A 20,345-nucleotide genomic window follows, 5' to 3' on the forward strand; every position below is an offset into this window, starting at 1 on the left:
CATGAACTGCTCGCCAGTCAATCGTAGGGGCACATATTGACAAACAACCATTCACACTCACATTCACACCTATGGGCATTTGAGGGTCTTCAATCAACCTACCATGCATGTTTTTTTTTTTAAATGTGGGTTACCCGCAGAACGGCCACTGTGCCGCCATTTCTAATTATTTGAATGATAATTAATGAAGCAGATATTGAAATGTTAAAATTTCAAATGTATATTAACAATTATTTCTTTCATATAACTTCCTTGCTGGACGTTTTTCAGTTTTTCAAAATAGGATACAAAGCATGCTTGCTTCAAGATGTTTATTTGTCAGTTCCAGCTGATGTTTACTGTAAAACTGAGACACAAAACAAAAATATTAAACACTGTCTATTTAAACACCAAAATGTTCAACAAAAGCAGATAATTTTGTCTGCTAGCTTAATGCTACCATCCATCCATCCATCCATTTTCTACCATCTTATCCGTAATGCGCACAAATAATGTGAAATGCAGTCGACTGGCTCGTGGACATTAGCAGAGCTGTTACGATAATTCTAAACATTCAAACAACTGCTTCTTAAACACACGTAGCAGCAACACATACAAACAGTGCATACAGCAATATTCACAGGTGTATATTCTCCCTGCTCCACGGGAGCAATGGATATTAAAGCAAAAAAACGTGTTACTGTATTAAACTGAAGGGGCATCCTTTTGTTCTTGCTGTTAATTACGCTGCATCTCTCCCTATTATGTTGTGTCACAACATGGTACTATACTGAAGGTGTGGCATTGTAATTCTGACTCGCCTGAACACTGTAAAAATAAGCGAAACATTAACCACACTATAGTGCGCTTTGTTGTATCTACTTTTTGTAATTGTTTGGTGATTTAATTTTTTTTTTCCCTCTCGAGTATGCGTCTTGTCTCAATAAAGGTTAGAAAGTACTGGTGAGGCCAAATGGGGAAGCTATGCAATAGTTACACAACTTACAAGTACACGGTTACACAAATGGATTCCTTTCATTCAAATTATTCATCAGTTAGTCACAGGTGCTACTCTGTGCATGTGAGTGTAGGACTTCAACAGTGTTACACTGCCATGGTGCGAAACGCCCATTGGCAAGGCACATTCCTCTGTCAGGACGCCTTCATCAACATCCCAGCACATCACCGTGGAGATGACGTGGTTCTTGTTATCTCGGCCTCCTGTGATGAAGAGTTTGTTGCTGCAGGCAGCAATGGCGCAGCTTGCCCTTTCCCCCAGCCGGGTCACAACGGACCAGGAGTCTGACAGAGGCGAGTAGCAATACATGGTGTGCATGGCGCCACCTGTGGGGACAAAGGGGATTATAAGCCTCCATTTTAGGAGCTCTTTGTATTTTACAGTCCAAATGTAAAGGTATCAGCAAATTTTGTTCAACTTCACTTTAGGCACAATGTTATTTCATGAACAATCAGTTTATATTAATTCCATTCTTGAGCCATCCATCCATTTTCTATAGGACGTGTACTGATTTGGGGCACAGGTTAGCTGGAGTCCATCTCTGCTCACTTTTGGCGGGACGCAATATACCCTCGACTGACCGGCAGTCAATGGCAGGGCACATAGTAAAAGGGACAAACCACCCTTCAAACTCACATTGACACCTATGGACAATTTACAGGTACAGCTCAATAAATTAGAATGTACAATATGTATTCTAATTAAGTGAGATGACATAACTAAATAAATAGTGCAACAGAAGCCCGCAGATGACAAAAGATGTGATTTATTAGCTGGAAAATGCAATAGGGACATAGCCTGAAGCCTCAAAGATCCATTACAACTTTGAGAACAATTAATCAATTACAATAGATTCATTTTCATTTATTGCGATGTGCCTGTATACGAATTCACCTATTCTATTCTTTTTTTCTGTGGAACCTATCCTCAGCACTTTGCGGGAAATCTTCCCAATTTACATATTTTTTTCTGCTCTGTGTAAAAGCCATAAGAAGGTGCTAAAGCCCCGACTAATAGAAAAATAGTAATTGGTATCAAGGAAGTATGTTGAAGTCATTTGTTATCTCGACTGTTCTTTCATCTTTGCATGTCGTGGAGGAGCTAAGTTTAGCCAGGGTTGTTAGCAGAAGTTACAGAGAGTCTTCGCCGGATATATATGTTTTTGCTCTCGTCTGGCTATTTAAAAGCTCAAGCTAACAAACGACGGAGGTCTCGTGACTGCTTGACAATGAGCATTTGTATGGGTTGCGATGGCGACATACTCAAATAATCTGTAAGCCATTTATTTCTAAAATGAGTTTAAAATAATAAAGTTTTTTTGGGCTCATATGATATTATAAGGGCGGCACGGTGGCCGACTGGTTAGAGCGTCAGCCTCACAGTTCTGAGGACCCGGGTTCAATCCCCGGCCCCGCCTGTGTGGCGTTTGCATGTTCTCCCCCGTGCCTGCGTGGGTTTTCTCCGGGCACTCCGGTTTCCTCCCACATCCTAAAAACATGCATTCATTGGAGACTCTAAATTGCCCGTAGGTGTGAATGTGAGTGCGGATGATTGTTTGTTCCTATGTGCCCTGCGATTGGCTGGCAACCAGTTCAGGGTGTACCCCGCCTCCTGCCCGATGACAGCTGGGATAGGCTCCAGCACGCCCGCGACCCTAGTGAGGAGAAGCGGCTCAGAAAATGGATGGATGGATGGATGGATGATATTATAAGCAATTTTATGTTTTGGGGTGTATCAATTACTCAAGTTTTTTTTTTTTTTTTTTCGCAATTTGCCGCAGGGTTCCGCCCCTATCCCCGCGAATAGAAGGGGATTACTGTACACATTTGAAATCAAAACTTGCCAACTACATAGATGCAGTTCTTGAAGCTGACGGCATTGGTGCATTTCGTTTCGATGGGAATTGGCGCCCGCAACTCCCAGAAGTCAGTTCCAGGTTCCCAGCATTGAACCAAATCTGTCGCCAGCTTTCCGTTGGGCCCGCCACCAATCACGTAGATCCACCTGTCGAAGCTCGCGGCAGCAAAGGAGCTCACGCCCACTGCGAGTGGCGCCACCTGCACCAACAGGGCGACGGAGTTATGTGACGAAGAATAGGCGTAAAAGCAGACACGACGCTGCTCAATGAAAAGCATGTGCAATGGGACTTCTTAGGTCGTCCGTGACGTTGGTCAGCATTCAATTTGTTTAGATTTGACAACAATTATTCCCATAAGAAATAACGATAATTTCTTTCAAGGTCAAACGATCAGCATCAAAGAAGCTCAAGCAGTTTTTTAAGGTCACATGTCAACGTTTTTAACTATTATGCAAGTGTAACGACGATAATACAGCAGCACCTTGACTAACGAGTGCACCAACCTTTTAATATTTTCGGTCGATTATTTGGGAAAATTTTGAGATATTCTCGTGTCTCACTCATAATGTAAAATATAATTTAAGTGTCATATCATTTACTTACAATAAAAGCTATAAAACACTACCTGCCGATAAAAAGTGACAAGAGCAGATTTCCCGATTGATCTTTTTTTTTTTGGTTGTTTTTTTACTTTTGAGGTAAATAGGTCAATTTCATCATTTTATGACCTTTTCTTGTTTTTGAGGCACCACCATTTTAAATTAACCTGATATAAAGAAAACATCTGAACATTTAAAAAATAATAACAATAATGCTTTTCATGTGTTTTTTGGCCTAAAGCGGAGATCATTTAATAAACATCTGACATATCGAATCCATTTATTTATTTATTTATTTTTCTGCCAGTAACTCTTTTGTACGCATTATTATACATTCACTGGACACTTAATTGGGTAGACCTGAATCTGAATCTAATATCCAACACGAGCACTATATAACTATAGTTAGTTATATAGTACTTGGCAAATAAAGATGATTCTGATTGTGATTGTGATGGGCCCACAAGACTTATGGTGCATTCGGGAACCAGGAGAGTGAAATTGGGTGCACTTACCTGCGTCCAGCGGTTGTGAAAAGGGTCATAGGCCTCCACGGAATCGAGCCTATGCACGCCATCGAAGCCACCTAGTGCGTACACCCTCCCCCCTTGGACGGCCATCTTGTGCCGCCAGCGGCCTGTCATCAGAGGCTCGATCCGGATCCACTTGTCCAGGGCTCCGTTGTATTTCCATACATCTCTCTGAGTCTCTTTACCTCCTACAGTACCAATAGCATTAAAGAAACATTTGCCTTATTACTCATGCATTTTTTTCCTTAATGAGACAGCTGGAGTGTGTCTGTGGGAATTTTTGTCCATTGCCCAAGAGGAACTTTTGCGGGGTCACGGATAATCATTAGATTGCACAGTGTGACGTGTACTTATTGTCTTATTTTATGTAATTAACCTTTGTTCTCGGCTGCTTAGTCATGCAGTATGTTGGATCTCTATGCCTTTTTATGGGGAAACAGTTTGCCAAAGTTTCAGAGTTTCGTATGGTCCCTCTGTTGGTTTTGTGATGGATATTGTAAATGCAGTTGGACAGAATGAGGTTTGAGAGGGGAGTAAACGGCAAACACAACAGAGGACAATAACAGCATAGCAACAGTAAAAGACAGGCGTTATCAACACGGTGCCCGCGGGTGCCAGGTAGCATAACCCTCGGACCACATGAGTAGCCCACGGGCCTGTTATAAATATAGCTCACCAGTGATGAGACATAACCTCCTGGGACGCTTGCAGAGATTTGTAGAAATAAAGTGTTGCATATTGATATTCATCTGTTTGCTACCTTGTTAAAATATTGTTAACAATTAATGTGAAAAATGCTTGGCCCCTACGGTTTACGACGCATGTGGACTGGAAAGGGAGGACTGTGCCCTTGACGATGAGTAAGAAACACATGACATGACAGCAAACAGGTAGTAAGCCAGGCTGTGCTACCAGTATGTGGGAGTGGTGAAGAATCCAAACTGCAGTCTCACCGGATATATAAAGTTCATTGCGATAGGTCGTGCAGGCAAACTCCACCCATTTCCTGTTCTGGGCCTCCTCGCCCATGTTGGTGCCCGGTAGCCTAGCGACTTCCAGCCTGCTGCGTCTGAGCGGGTCCAAGCATGTGACAGTGGAAATAAAACGGTCGTCTTTGGTGCAGCCACCGATGATGAGGAACACTTCTGACAGGAAGTGGCGCATGCGCGGTTTGGTTCGTTCAGACACCACCTATAACAAAAATGTATAAAGCTCAAGACCAATCATTGCAATGTGTGTATTATTTGTTCTTTCCATTGTCAATTGGTAATTAAACATACAAATATTAAAAAAGCGAGTGATTGTTTTGTTTTTGTTTTTAATCTGTTACAAAAAGAATTGTTTTCATAATTCCATTTTCGGCTCGGATCAAAAATACGAAGTTGAAAAAGGAGCTACAGGACTGACCGGAAGTTTGATCATGAGCATTGGTAAAGCGTACAGTACAATACAGTACAATTTATAATTGCTCTGCCTGTCTTCACGCTGATGGATTGTTTTTAGCATGTTAAATCAATTAAAGTTGAAGAATGTCTAGTGACCCTTGCATCCTTTGATTCTTCTGTACTGTTTATAGCCCTTGGAAGAAAAAGTTTGGACACCCCTGTGTAGTCCATGGTCCAGTACTAACCTCTCTTCCGGAGAGATGAAAGGTGCGGGCCTCCTGCAGCAGAGGAAAGCTCTCACTGCAGCTGCGGACCAGTTCATCACCCTCCACTTTTTCGACAAAGTACGCCGGTTCCAACAACGGCAGCCGCACGTACGATAGCAACCTGGCCAGTAAGCGGCGCCGTTCGTCCTGCTCGGCTCGCACCCAGCGCATGAGGCCCTCGAAAACACACTCCTCGTACCTCACGTGCAGATCGTCACGCTGCAGGATGGTCTCCAGCGACTCGGCCGGCACTTCCGGGAAGTCCTGCTGTTGGACCACCTGGGAGAACTGGGCGACGATGTAGTCCTGAGCCTTGGTCTTCAGAGTGGGAAGGGTGTGGCGGTCCGCCAGGTTTAGGATCCCAATGCAAGTATTCGGATGCAGAGATCTGCTTAGGTAGCCAACACATGCATCCGCCACACGCAAAAACTGCCAGGAGCAAGACAAGTAAATGCATTACAGCAATTTAGTGGGATTTTGTACATTAAAACAACTGTTCCTGTCGGGTGGAAACCCATGTCCAAATTTGGTCAATTTAAAGTTTTTCCACAAATAAGCGGTACGGGAAATGGGTGGATGGATGGATGGAAGACGATTGGTCCATCCCAAGTGTGTCTGGTCGTTTTACAAATTATTCACCATTCCAAAGTGTTGAAAGAGGCTAGCTCACTTTTACGATGCAATGTTAATTGCTCATCAAACATGCCGTTTTTGTTTGTTTGTTTGTTTCCAGAAAAGTGACGGTTTGGGAGATGTATGAATTCTGTACGATTGGAGCAAAATGCATCAAAATACAGTAGTGGAAAATTGCTTGCGATTGTTTGCCAACCCCGTGAGACTTGTCAGGGGGCGGGGGGTGGGGGTGGGAATCTGCCCATGCTAAAAAGACCATCCACATAGCCACAACACAACAATGAATGCACAAACAGTACGGCGATGACAATGATTGCAACACGTCAGGCATGTTGCGTGGTCAGCTTTGACCGAGCTTAAAGAGAGAATAGCAATGATTGCTGCAGGTGTGACTAAGCAGCTCCGCTCACCAGCACAAGTGAGTGACAAACTGTCTGAGGAAGTGAAAGCGGAAAGTGTCATACTGATGTTGGCCTGCACATTCCAGAGTAAGTGGCTGGAGCCTGTTTGTCCATGTCTCCACAGTCACCTGTGCTGGTGAGCGAAGCTGCCGAGTCCCACCTGCAGCAGTCATTGCCCTTCTGAGAATGGCATCCTCTATTTAAACTTGGTCATCACAAACTCTTTCATTCTTCACCTCCTATGGAATAATGTTATGACATATAACTCTTTCATTCTTTACCTCCTATGGAATAATGTTATTACTGTAACCAATGATATCTCCATCCATCCATCCATCCATCCATCCATCCAATCATCCATTCTCCTGCTTACCTGGAACTGACTGGCAGCTTCCAGTACTTTCTGCACGTTTGACTGAGTGAGGAGGGCCTGGCTGGTGTAAGTATATTGCAGGAGAGTCTCCATTGTCTCGCTGTCCAGTCCTTTCATTTCCACCCTTTCCTCGTGACTCTCCTTCAATCCACTGCAGAACATGGCCCTGAACACATCAAACCCCATTAAGTCTTTGTCATTAAGGTCTGAGCAATTATTATTTTTTTTTTGTCCATGTACTCTCTTCTGACTTAATTAATCGCCTTTTTGAGGGCTTTTCCATACTCAAAAAAGATGCGTAACTTTGGTAGCACCCCCTGGAATTTTCCTAAACTTCAGGCTCCCTAGGACAGTTTTTCACTCACAGTCAAGAATATTTTGGGAAACTTCAATCCCAAACTTCAATCAGTACTTTGGGAAACTTCAATCCCAAAAATTGGATGGACCTGTTAATCAGAACATGCACGAAAAAGTTTCAAGGAGCCATGCTTGAAATTGAACAGGAAGTCGCCCATTATAGTTTGAATCCACCATTTTGGGCAAATTCCCAGGGTTTGCATTTTGTTCAACTCCTACTAGCAAGTTTGCCCAGGTGAGCCCCAATCAGAAAAAGCACTTATCCTAGACAGAGGGGCGATGCTAAATCAAAAAAAGAAATTTCACTCCGTTTGATGTTAGCCCAGCACGGGCTTCCAAGTTTGTAAATCATTTTGATGATTCTCTGAAAGTCAGATAAAATGAGCAGTTTCACCGATCGACATGAAATTGGGTGCTGAACTCTGATGAGCTCCTACTTGGGAATTTGCCCAAGTGATCCCCAATCCAAACCAGGTGTTCTAGGCCATCTGATGTGGTTGGAGAATGGAACAAATGTCTGATGATCATTTCAAGGATTCACCATGAAAAAAGGGGGGTGCTTAGGCCCGTCCATTGCTGCTTGCAGCTTCAGTTATTCTTCATTTTTTCTTTTTTTTTTTTTACCTGAAGTATTGACTGGCTGCGGCGAGGATGGCCCTGTGGCAAGGGAAGTCCTGTCCTTGAACACACACGACCACGTCAGTCAGCTCGAGGTTGACTCGCAAGTCTTCCATGCCTCTCTGGAGCGCCAGGGGCAGACCTCCATCTTCCCAGTGGTACTCTGTGCCACTCTTCTTCTCCGGGCCCGAGTCGTCCCCGGCGAGAGACAAGGGGCACTCTGTCGTCCTCTCTAGTGAGTCGCTCATCTTCTTCACAAGCTCCTGTGAAACTCCTGCACACGAGTACTCTCTGTGTGTGCACCTGCACTGGTTTAAAAAAAGAAAAAAAAAAAAAAAAAAGATGCACAAAATATACCCCTGTGGTTTTCTTGCAAGTTTGCTGCTGCTTCTGCAGCTGCTTTGCAAAGTTCCTATTCCTGTTCTGTCGCCAACTTACATATGTAGCAACATTTGTTTTTAGACACTTCCTCTACTGAGGCTGAGCAAATTTCCCCCACTTTGTTCGACGCGTATAGTGCCACAACATTAGAGACACTTTAAAAAGTTACGCTACTACAAACATCTGATTAGTATATTGTAAAACTATGTATCTCACGTGTGTAATGATGCAATAAATATTATGTGTTTTGCAAGTTACTTCTGAAATGTCTTCATGATCATTTCTTAATTGTATTCCATTTTAAATCAATACAATAAATAACATCTTCATCATAAATAATGATTCATAAAACTGAGGGGGAAAATGCAGTCACTGTAAAGACGAGGTGAAAGCTGATTCCACTCAAGTAACAATCATGCCAGAATCACAAAATGTTATTTTAGCTGTCCTAGTGAGATCCGTTAGTTGGCAATATTTCTTTGGCATGGCTCATAGTTGTTATTAACATGGCATGGCTTCACGTCTTTATTGTACAGTCTGCATTATCTATATATTTTTATTTTAAGATATACATGATTAAATGTTGATGAATATGATGCACAGCTTTATGCTTGTCGTCTTTTAGAAATTAGAAAAATACATTGACCAAAGTATATTTTCATTACCGAGAAAATGTTTTTTGTTGTTGTTGTTCCCTGCTCCAGTTAAACAGGTTACTATTACGTGCTCTATTCTTATCATTTTAAATTCCTTATTTACACATTTCCAATCGGATATTTGTAATGATCTATATTCGGTTATTATAAAAAGTATGTACAGGTATGTAGTTATTGGCCATATGCGATTCTTCTCCACTAGGTGGCAATGTTCTCATTTCAAACCACACAAATTATTTTTCTTTTTTTCATTTTTTGTTTTCACAGACGCAGCATTTGATGAAAAGGTCAAGCTTTAACCTTCTCGAAGTCATCTGTCGAGCCTTTAATCCAGATTATGGAAGTCATCATAAAAATATAATTTGGAAAATATATGTTACCATGACGAATAATGGTCATGGCTTCTAGATTGCCTCCATACGGCCTTTTGTTATCGCTTCACCGTTGAAGCAATATTCAATTTTTTTTTCAAAACTGTTATAAAATGACAAGCTAATGGGACATTAGACACTTTTTTCCATGCACTTTTCGTATTATTAGCCCAAAATACCTCACATATCGTCACACAGGGACGTTTAATTGTGAGTGACAATCAGACTTAATTGTTGTGGTCAATATGTTTCATGCAGGAAATATTTCTCACTTCCTGTAGGCTTCTGACAGGAAACGCAAGCCACTTAAATTCATGTGAAAACACACACATCCACACAATATGTTCACTAAGGACACAGTGAAGAAGGGGATTCAGGATGCTGCGCCTCCTTTTAAACTTATGGACACCTCGTTTGCTCCTGTGCATGGCGACACTTTGGCACCTTGGTACGTCTTATACAGTATATATGGCCTTCTGTTTAAAAGGACTCTGGTGAGGGAATGTGCAGAAAAGTCGGATGGAAGAAATTTAAACGATGAACGAAAGATAATAGATGTATTTTATTTTTGAAATGACAGATTTAAATTAATCCCGTAGTATTTTAGAAAAATTATAGATACTGTTGGTGTTTTTTTGGGGGGGAATTGAGTATTTTGTCAAAGGGACCCCCCAAAAAAAAGAACATTTCTGCTAATTGATTGTTCATAATAAAACCCTTATTAACAATAAGTTTTAAGATGTTTTAATATTCTCAACGGGCAGGTTGTAAATATTAAAAGAAGTTAACTGCTACTGTAATTTTAAGCACTGCGTCAATAAAACACTATGCCTAAAATTCGCATATAAAGTACAATAGTTGGTTGGCTGGTCCTTCTTCTGGAATTAGTGTGGCAAACAAACTAAAGAAAGAGCAGAATGTACCTCTTATTTGCCACAATCTGCTGATATATATATATATATATATATATATATATATATATATATATATATATATATACAGAGAGAGAGAGAGAGAGAGAGAGAACGATTGCATACATTTTGTAATAAAATCATGTAATCTAGTTGCATGTAATTAGTTACTCCCCAACGCTGGTGAAGCTGTAGTACTTCAACATACACCAATGACACCAATTAACGTTTTCCTATTAGCCAATGTTTTGGCACCATCTTAGGGCATAATGAAGAGAGCATAAAAAAACGCAAATATGTGTTTTACAGCGAATGGCTGAGGACAGGGTCCAGAGGAAAAAAAACATGAATAAGGAACCGTGAATAATACTGTACAACCTTTTTGGGGCTGCGTTCCATTTTCTGTGTTGCGCTCAGGAAAGGCCAGAGTGCTAACCGAGATCCAGGCCGGGCCTCTGTATCGTGTGGCGGGCTCCCGGCTCTCCATCTCCTGCAACGTGAGCGGCTTCACCGATGTCGCATCCAGGAAGGAATTTGAATTCCGTGTCACCAAGCCTGCAAAGCCAATTGCCCTGAACATCATCAGCACTAACGACATGAGCTTTGGTTACGCTGTGTACCGCATGAGAGGCAAAGATATCGCATTGACCCACGTGTCGCCCAACTCCATCCTCTTTGAGATACAAAGTCTTCAGAAAGATGATGAAGGGGAGTACGACTGTGCTGTAATCAACGAGGAATACATTTATGCTGGAACCTACAGTGTAAAAACCACCGTTAAAGGTAATCAGACTCCATTCATCCAAGACTGACGTTGTTGATATGATGGTACTTTTGTAAGGTCCTGTCTCCACAGTGATTGACGACACCTTGAGTGTTTCATCAGCTGTCTCCACCTCGCTGCGTTATAACGAGGGTGAAGCACTCACTTTAACGTGCCAAGCTTCCAGCAACACCATCCAGCACACCCATCTGTCTGTAGCCTGGTATCTCCGTAAAGAGGGCGACAACGACGGCGATGCACACCTCATCATGTCCCTGGACAGGGAATTCACGTTAAGCCCTGGCCCGGTATTTCAAGGGCGCTACCAAGCTGGTCTTATAAGATTGGATAAAATTGGAGAGGCCACGTACAGGCTGACGATGGATCGGTTGGAGCCGTCGGATGCGGGCCGGATCTACTGTCAGGCTCAAGAGTGGATTGAGGATCCCGACCTCTCCTGGTACTCGCTTACGCAGAAGACTGCAGAGGAGACCAGGCTGGATGTCAAAGGCAGAGGTCAGGAAAATTCATGCATCCATTTTCTATTTCCGCCCATCCTCGTTATGTTCCGAGTCAGCTGCACTAACATACACACTACACACTACACTACACACTAAACCGGTCGCCAGTCAATCACACGGCGCATATAGACAATCATTCACACTCACATTTGCTCACATTCACTTGCAATTTAGAGTGCAAACATACATGTTTTAAGGATGTGGACGGAAACCACAAAGTACTGAGGCTCTGGATTTAAATGCAGAGCCTCAGAACTCTGAAGGAGATGTGTTACAACCTACGTTCCTGTCCTCTCAAAAAAAAAAAAAAAAAAAAAACACATTACTTTTGTACATTTAACAGGGAGAATATTTGCTTATTAAAGTATAATAAACAAAATTATCCATAGTACAATGTCATCAGAAAATTACACAGCCCTTGATTTGCTAGCATTCAAAACCACTTTGAACTCATAAAAACCTGGTTGGACAGTAACAAAAGCAAGTTGAAGCTGGATTCACTGTGCATAAAAATGTAAACTGGTGATGTAAATGATGAATTGGAATGACCCTGGGACTGATCCCTGGGCCACACCCTTAGTTTCTGGAAGTGGGCTACAGGTGAGACCATCTCCTTAAGCACACCATCTGTTATAGGTTATTGCATTACTTCTACATGCTATATGAGCTGACATTAGTTTTTGTTCTTGCTCTTCCACAGTGGCTTCTTGACAGGATGTGCGGTGTGTTGTTCCTCTCACTATGCTAATTTTTTTGTACTTTTTAAAAATGTATTTGTGGCTGAACAGAGCTGGTGCCAGACACGGTCTCTGTGGTGGTGAGACTGTCGGCGCAGCAGACAACTCTGCAGGAGGGGCAGGAACTGCTGCTAAAATGCAGTGTTGACACACACAAGCTGGAGGAAACGTTTTTCTCTGTAGCTTGGCTTCGGGCTGGTGTCGAGTTGGCCCGAATAGGCCCCACGGGCGTTGTGTCCGTGAGACCTGAGTACAGTCGGCGAGAGAAGCAAGGAGAGCTCAGGGCCAGCAGGATCGGGGACAGAGATTACCGTCTTGTATTGCAGTCTGTCAGCACTGAAGACCAGGGAGGGTACATGTGCAGATTGTGGTCCCAAGAAAGAGGACAGCATGGTGCCTTTGTGCAAGGCGAACCCCAAGACTCCAACTCCATACCAGTTAGCATTTCCGCTACAGGTCACGTTATTATTTTATATCCAGCTATGTCCACATGTACATGGGTATATCTTCAATGGTTTTAGGTGGCATAATGAGCATTCAAATTGAGTGTCAACTGTCTGTCACACACAAGCCCCTTTCACACTGACTTGTGGGCAAATCGGTGTATCAGAGGCACAATGGAAGGGGCAGCATTATTTCTCCGTGCCTTTCAGACAGAACTCGTCTGCCTTTGATATTACATCAGAAGCCGGCAAATTGGCAGGTCGACTCCCCCACACCAATGCTGCATCAGCACCTTACACCCCAGACAGCTTGTCGGGAAAAAGCTGTAAAAAAATAAAAGATAGCCAGTCTTTTCACATCAGCTCGATCTATATCTGCACCACAATTAAATGGTGTCTATCTCGAACAATGCATCACCATTTTAACTGTTAAGTGTTTAACCAATTAACAACAGTGTTCAAATCAGCACTCTCTGGCTCCTGAGTATGATGATAAACTGCATCCAGGCAGAGTGAGCAGGTCGTGTGTGCAGTTAGGAAGTCCCAACTAACGTCTTACAAAATTTACATAAAAGACTGATAGCCTACACTGTGACTGGTGGACGGTCAGACAAACTTGTGCTAGAAAGCTTGGTGTCAGAAAAGGTATCCAACCACTTTTTCTTTTTCTACAAAGATCAATTATGATGTCTGAGTCAAATATCTTGAATAGCAAGAAATCCTGGAGGATTAAAGAGAAGGTCAGCAGTCCCTGCGTTTGAATGGAAAAAGGCCGACAAAAAGAAGATCAAAACGGTCTTCCACCTTGCTGAACTTTAAAAAAAATAAATACAAACCTTGTTTTCATCAACCTAAACTTTTAGTTTTTACAAGAATCAAATAATATGTATGTATAATAATTTGAAAAATACCCATGTCAATGTAGACGTCGCCTCTGATGATCTGAGCAAAAATCACCTCCCTTTACAGTGGATTGACCGCTCTCTCGTCTCTCATTGCAGCCAGTGGACTCTCAGTTGAAATGCAAAACACCGTGCATGTCAACGAAGGTGACACGTTAAAGCTAACTTGCAAAGTGCACGGGTTCAAGGGTCAGCTCTCCGTCACCTGGCAGCACCAAGTAGCGCAGATGTCCACATTCACCAACATCATCGGTCTAAGTCAGGAGGGTGTCGCGGAGACGGCCGCTGTTGAGGTCTCGAATCTAGTCAGAGCTATGCGTCCTGCGGAGGACGTCTTCGTCATGGAGCTCGACGAGATCACGCTGGACGATTCGGGTGTGTACCAGTGTGTGGTGTCTGAATGGAACAGTCGCAGTAAGACCAACAGCCAGTCAGGGCAGACCACGCTGACGGTGGCTCCTACGGGTTAGTTTACAAGCACAAACACGCATTCCACTTTTTACCTCTTTGTCTTTCTACTTTATCTTACATACATGGCCCACAAAATCCAGACAACATGTATGCTTTGTTAAGTAGGGAATGTCAAGTGATTGTAGTATTGTCACCCACAGGATACTCATCATAAAGATGGTTACTATAGTTGATGCAGCCTAGCTTTTACGAAGCTTAATATTGATTGCAGATCTTGAGCATGTCTTTCTGTGCCCACCACCGGTGACATTTTGTGTCGCAGATTCTTTTGTGGACGTGAATCTGATAAGCCGCAAGAACGTTGCAACTGTAGGAGACAATGTGGAATTGATGTGCCGTGTCAAAGGGCCGCGTGTCGCCATAACGCTGACCTGGAGCCTGCAGCGCAGTGCCTCGGCCATAGACAACATCCTGACCATGTACTCCGACGGTGCCGTCAGCTGGTCTGGAGAGCAGCAACGCTTCCACCTTAGGGTTGACAACAACCCCAGCGAGAGGATTTACTACCTTCTCATCAATGGTGCCAGCCACAGGGAGGCAGGGAGCTACCAGTGTCGGGTGTCCGTCTTTCAGAAGAACGTGTACAAGAAGCTGTTGCCATCCAACCCGCTAGCAGTCATGGTGCAGAACCCAGGTAAACTTAGACCATTGAACTTGGAACTCTCTAAAGTGAAACGATTCAAAATCACCCCCCACCACCGCAAAGTGCAAAGGGAACACAAAAAGCTTTTTTTGTTTCGATTTTGTTCAATCAGGGTTGAGTCAAAAAAGGGATAATGATGACTGTTGCCTTCCCAAACATGCCAATTTGTACACTGCAATGTTGTTGTTGTTGTTGTTTTTTTACAGTTTGAAGGATGATGATCTGCTGAAGACATGTAATAGAAGTACACTCTGCTATTGGCAGGAGTACACTAGCCTGCTAGATTGTTCAAATAGTAATCCAAGTTATCAACAAACAGCAATCTTCCTCCATGTTGTGTTTGTTGTAGCGGTTACATTCAGTGCTCCATACAGAAGTGGTTTTACTGACTAGTCGATTTGTCAACTTTACTACTCCATAATGTTGTTTAGAAAGTGAGGTCAACTAATCGCTAATCACTTATTTTTGTCTTGAGGAGGAGGCAGAGCCACTTGCAGCAACAGATGAATGCGCTGAATGAAATTAGTCTGTCACCTTAATTGATTTTAATTGTTTTCTATTTCTGAATATGCAGCTTGGTTAATGAGGGAAAACCAGCAAAGGGGAAAAAACTAGGCTTGATTTATTTGGCGCGCACTATCAAAGTGGCAGGAGAGCGGGGAATCGTTCCACTGCACACAAAGAGGTCTGTGATTATTTTCAAACGCTGCAAATTCCCACCATGCAGCAGCTGCTGTGGTGAGCCCAGAACCAGGACAGGTTTCCCTGTTTGGCCAAGTTGTGCAAACTACTTGGCTGTCCCAGCTGCAAACACAATGAGAAAACACATTTTTGTCTCTGGCTGAAAATACCATCACGCTTTCACGCAGCCCACATCGATGTGTTCAACGTGTATGTTCTGCCTAAATTTAATGAATGAACTGTTGAGTCTCTCTAAATATAAATTATTGCAAAGCATTTCCCCCTTCTGTAATTTGTTTCAAGTATAGAATTGCACTGACAAAATATTAATGACGTCATCAGCGACTAGTCCACGTTGACTTGACTTTCATCATATTACAGTGGTGTAACAATCTGAAGGATGCAACCCCTCCTGTAGATCAAACTGGGCGTGAGTAGGAAAGCATAAAATGATTGAAAGCTTGAAAACCCCCTTCAAAATAGTAAAAACAGACCCGATAAGGCTGCATGCCCCTTTTAAATGAACCATTTTGGATAGAATATCTTCCCTTTCTGTCCATCTCTTAGTGAGTGACCTCATTCTGACACCCACTCCTGCCTTGACAAGAGATGTCAACAGTGACATCACCATCAAATGCTCAATAACTTCATCTCGCTCTGGATCTTCTCGCTACGGCGTCACCTGGATTCTCCAGCAACAGACCCTAAATGTGACCATCTTAAGTCGGGATCGAGACTCCTCAATAACATCGAGTGTGGATCACAGCCAGCGGATCAGCATGCGGCACACTAAGGGTCCTCATTTTGAGCTGACCATCCGGGATTCTCAGACTTCTGACCAAGGTTTCTACGTGTGTAAGGTAGTAGAGTGGCTGCAGGATCCTCGTGGTGAATGGTATCATCTGCCACCTGTCTCTGGAAGCACTCAGCTGACACTCACTGAGCCTGGTGAGATCTTTAATGTTTCATGCACTCGCACTTATTTTGTTCTGGATTAACGAGGATCTCGCCTTCGTTCAGCCAATGATCTTCGTTTGGATGACAAAGAGGAGCAGATCATTGCGAAGGAAGGAGACGAGGTGCAACTCAAGTGTGAGCTCATCTCAGGTGCATGCGGTGATTCCTGTTTCTACAAAGTCATCTGGTTCCACACCAGGCGTGGATCTTCCGATGTGAATGCCTCATTATTGGAGCTCGATCATATGGGCGTCCTGAGTTATCCGGAGACTAAAGGTCTTCACGGCCTGCAGGGGAGGCTCCGTCTCCCCAGACCCAATCGGCGCAGCTTTGGCCTTGAAATTCAGCGGCTCCACGAGCAGGATAGCGGGACATACTGGTGTCAGGTGGAGCGGTACCAGCTTGGGAATGAAGGCCGCTGGGAGCAGAAGGGTTCAGTTGATGGTGGTGCCGTCATGTTGGTTGTAAATCTTACAGGTATGACCATATCGTGCATTTTGTCTCGTTCCTGTTTACGGCCACAGGCGAGACTATATCCAGCTGGTGAATCTCTATTTAGTTTTCCTGGTTAACCTGAAGAATAATGTCATTTAATAAATGTCTTATCTTTTGACAGACAACATTCTGTCGATCATAAAGGAGGAGTTGGAATTTAATGTAAGCACATCGCAGGATTTCACCATCCATTGTCACATCACCAAACAATCCAGCCTTGAATCCAAGTTCCAGGTCACCTGGTTTTGGCAGGAGAAGAAAGAGACAAAACGACAACCTGTATTTATATCGTACCGAAACGCCACCTTACAAAACTTTTGGTTGGAGAGACGGGAGCGGCTGAGGTTTGGTCACGCTTTGGCCAACCAATTTAGCCTAAATGTGATGAAGCCCACTCTTTCAGAGCGCGGGCTTTATTCCTGCGAGGTGGAAGAGTGGCTCCCTTCTCTATCCCACGGATGGAGGAGAGCAGCAGTCGAGCGTTCGGGATATTCGGCTGTCAGCGTCTATTCACAAGGTAACTCGGGCAACTTCACTGGCTATCATGAGTCATCATAATATAATTATAATAAAGAAAAATTCTATGTAACTCTTGGTTTTCCTATGAATGGAAGTAAAAGATGAAACATTTCTGAGATGCAAAAACTGTCCCACAAAAAAAATTCATCAACCAAGCATATTATACAGGAAGTCCTCGGTTCATGGCAGTCCTAAGTGACAACCTTTTAAAAGATTACGAATGGCATCAGAATACGTCGTCACGTGGCACAAAAGAAGACACGCACAGTTCCTCTCGCACTTACTATTTCTCATTGGATTGTTTTATTATCATGGCTTAGACGTTTTTTTTTAAATATATATATACAAACGTTTACTCTAATTATTACTTAGGTTAGTGGTAGACTACTGCGCGTTTCGAATTTTGTACAATTTCGGGTTGCCTCCATCGAATGGCACTATATATGGCACTAATAACAGAACAATACATTGGTAAATGCAATGGAAACAATAAATATAATGCTCGTCCAATATGTAAATGCGTGTGTAGACTATGGATACTGTAGATTTAATGAATTATTATCCAATATATTAACGAAGAAGAATTTGAACCTCTTGTGACTCTTGACCGTCTGCAGGAGAGAGTGAAGGTCGCACGGGATGTCGTTCGGGCATGTGGATCGGCCTCCCTGTTGCTGTTGTGCTCTGCTCACTGCTGATCATATTTGTGCTGGTGCTCAAGATGCGTCAGGCCAAGACGACCGAAAAGAAGCCAGGTCAGTCTCTGTGGACGGAACAGTATCATCTGACGACGCAATTCAGAGCAAACGACTGAGAGGTCGCCTGGCGAGAAATGCAACAAATGTACCGTAATATCATAATTGTATAGCACCTTTCATGTAAAATGAATGGCACATGTAGGACAAAATGACAAGTGGACACATAAGATTGATCGATAATGTTCCCCTCCAGTTCTGTACGTGTTCATTGAAAAAGTATGGGCCAACTTGCCGCACATCAAGCTGTCTGTATAGATTCACACTCATCCAGATCTTGGCCATTTGAATTGGATTTTGAATTTAATTTGTTGAAAACGAGAAACTGGACTTTTCTCCTTTGTTGAAGACAGTTTCACCTTGAATCCAAAAAGCTTCTTCAGTTCTACATTTTAGCTTTGAGCAAGCTTCTTTTTTTTTTCTTTTTTTCACTGCCGTGCCACTTGCTGGATGGAGAGGATAACTGTGTCACTTGGCCCCAATACAAGTGGACTGTAATGATAAAAAAGGGAAAATGAATATCCAGATTGTCACCAGAATACAATCGTGGCCCATCCACCAATCCGATACTAATCCATTAAAAGAAATGTGTGTGAAATGGAAGGGAATTACGTTTTTTTTTTTTTACTTTATTGCTATTAAAAATGCAAAAAAATACGTGCAAAATGGGATAAGAACAAATATAAAGACAGAATTGACAAAAATGTGATGTGCAGCAAAAGTGGAAAAAAGGTAGCGATTATTGAAAATAAAATAAACAATTGTTATAGAATTGAAAGAAATGGGCCCAATGCAAAATATGGCATAATGTACTGTATGTCATTTAGTAAGTATTGAATGAATGTATTCAAATAAGCACATAAAACAACAACAATAATAATCATAATCATAACATACATATTCAAGAAATATGCCAAGTAGCAAGATGACATGTTCACTCGTCCAGTTCCTCAAAACGTCAGATTTATGTTTATGTGCACAAATCGTGAAGCAGACACATTGCTCATCTGTCCTGTCTGGACGAGCGTCTGCGGTCCAAATGAAATATTCCTCTGCATGAAGACGTGCCAGATAAACCAGGAAGGGGGCTGACTATGTGGTCTGGAGGGTTGCACGTGTGTGTGCGCGCGCGCGCGTGTGTGTGTGCAGACCGTGTTTCAGCACACGTCACATGACCCCCTAAAGAGGTTCACCTCAAAAGGCGGAAGAGGAGAGCTGCTGTTTCTTCGCATTTTAACTCCAAAAAATAAAGTTTGACTTTGACAGTGTGTACGTGTGCAGTTTGCGCACTAATGCTTTCCCTGCTATGGCTGTCTGCAGCAGTCTACATCAGAAATGAAACAAAACGTGTGCGATTAAATGCCCGCCTGAAGGATTTCCACTTGGGTAAACAATCTTACCCCACTTTTATTCGACATCCTCAAAGTGTCAAATGACTCAGCAGGTTCTTTTCTCCAAATCTGCCATGGGAGAATGAAGGGGCAAAGGGAAGTCACTTGACATTGCTTGCTTGCATCCATTTGAACCTTTATTAGCTGCACAAGCAATATGTTAAGTAACAGTTCAACATTGTTTACTGGCATGCATCAAAAGGAAGGTCCAAACTTCCGCACTTACATGTATGGTTGCCTCAATTTGAACTGATCAGTTTTTCACTTCAAAATACTACCATAAAAAAATATATAAAAAACAGTAGCCACAGCATCTTCTGTATTTGCATCTTGACACATTTTATTCAAGAGGAGACTGAGGGCAGCAATAAAACGGAGCACAGCAGCAAATTTGAGACTGTGGAGTCTAATACTGCAGCGTGGGGAGCGGCAAAGCGCCAGGGTAAGCATATTTGCAGCAAGAGAGCAGACTACTGCAGCAAAGGGGAGACTGTGGAGCAACAGTAAGGCACAGCAACGGGGTAAGCCATTGTCAGTATGTTTATTTTTTTTGTCTCATCATATTATATTTAAGAGGAGACGGAATATTGAAAATAACCCTGTGAATGTTGGGTTTTTTTTGAATATTAAAAGTAGCACTTCAAATTGGAAAATAATCATGAAAAAAAATAACAAATATAATAATAAACCATCGAGAATGTACCACAAAGAAAAATACAAAAATATATATA

The 20,345-nt window shown here is 42.6% G+C and overlaps 2 protein-coding genes across 2 annotated transcripts; one reads left to right on the forward strand and one right to left on the reverse strand.

Annotated features, from left to right (window-relative positions):
* Positions 1-297: 297 nt before the first annotated feature.
* klhl6 (kelch-like family member 6) lies at positions 298-8,427 on the reverse strand. Its single transcript, XM_061692505.1, has 7 exons — positions 8,024-8,427; positions 7,043-7,208; positions 5,615-6,064; positions 4,938-5,175; positions 3,970-4,172; positions 2,841-3,054; positions 298-1,323 (listed from the first exon to the last, which is right to left on the reverse strand). Exons 1-7 carry the CDS (start codon positions 8,263-8,265, stop codon positions 1,031-1,033), a joined length of 1,806 nt encoding a protein of 601 aa, XP_061548489.1. The 5' UTR covers positions 8,266-8,427; the 3' UTR covers positions 298-1,030.
* Positions 8,428-9,738: 1,311 nt separating this feature from the next.
* On the forward strand, positions 9,739-18,826 carry LOC133410304 (immunoglobulin superfamily member 3-like). The gene is made up of 10 exons (XM_061691273.1): positions 9,739-9,873; positions 10,754-11,119; positions 11,193-11,615; positions 12,409-12,813; positions 13,802-14,167; positions 14,436-14,807; positions 16,065-16,445; positions 16,518-16,931; positions 17,071-17,466; positions 18,086-18,826. The coding sequence occupies exons 1-10, from the start codon at positions 9,804-9,806 to the stop codon at positions 18,280-18,282; spliced, it is 3,390 nt and encodes a 1,129-aa protein (XP_061547257.1). The 5' UTR covers positions 9,739-9,803; the 3' UTR covers positions 18,283-18,826.
* Positions 18,827-20,345: the final 1,519 nt, after the last annotated feature.

The sequence above is a fragment of the Phycodurus eques genome, chromosome 12 (genome assembly GCF_024500275.1).
Source record: "Phycodurus eques isolate BA_2022a chromosome 12, UOR_Pequ_1.1, whole genome shotgun sequence".
Classification (NCBI taxonomy): Eukaryota; Metazoa; Chordata; class Actinopteri; order Syngnathiformes; family Syngnathidae; genus Phycodurus; species Phycodurus eques.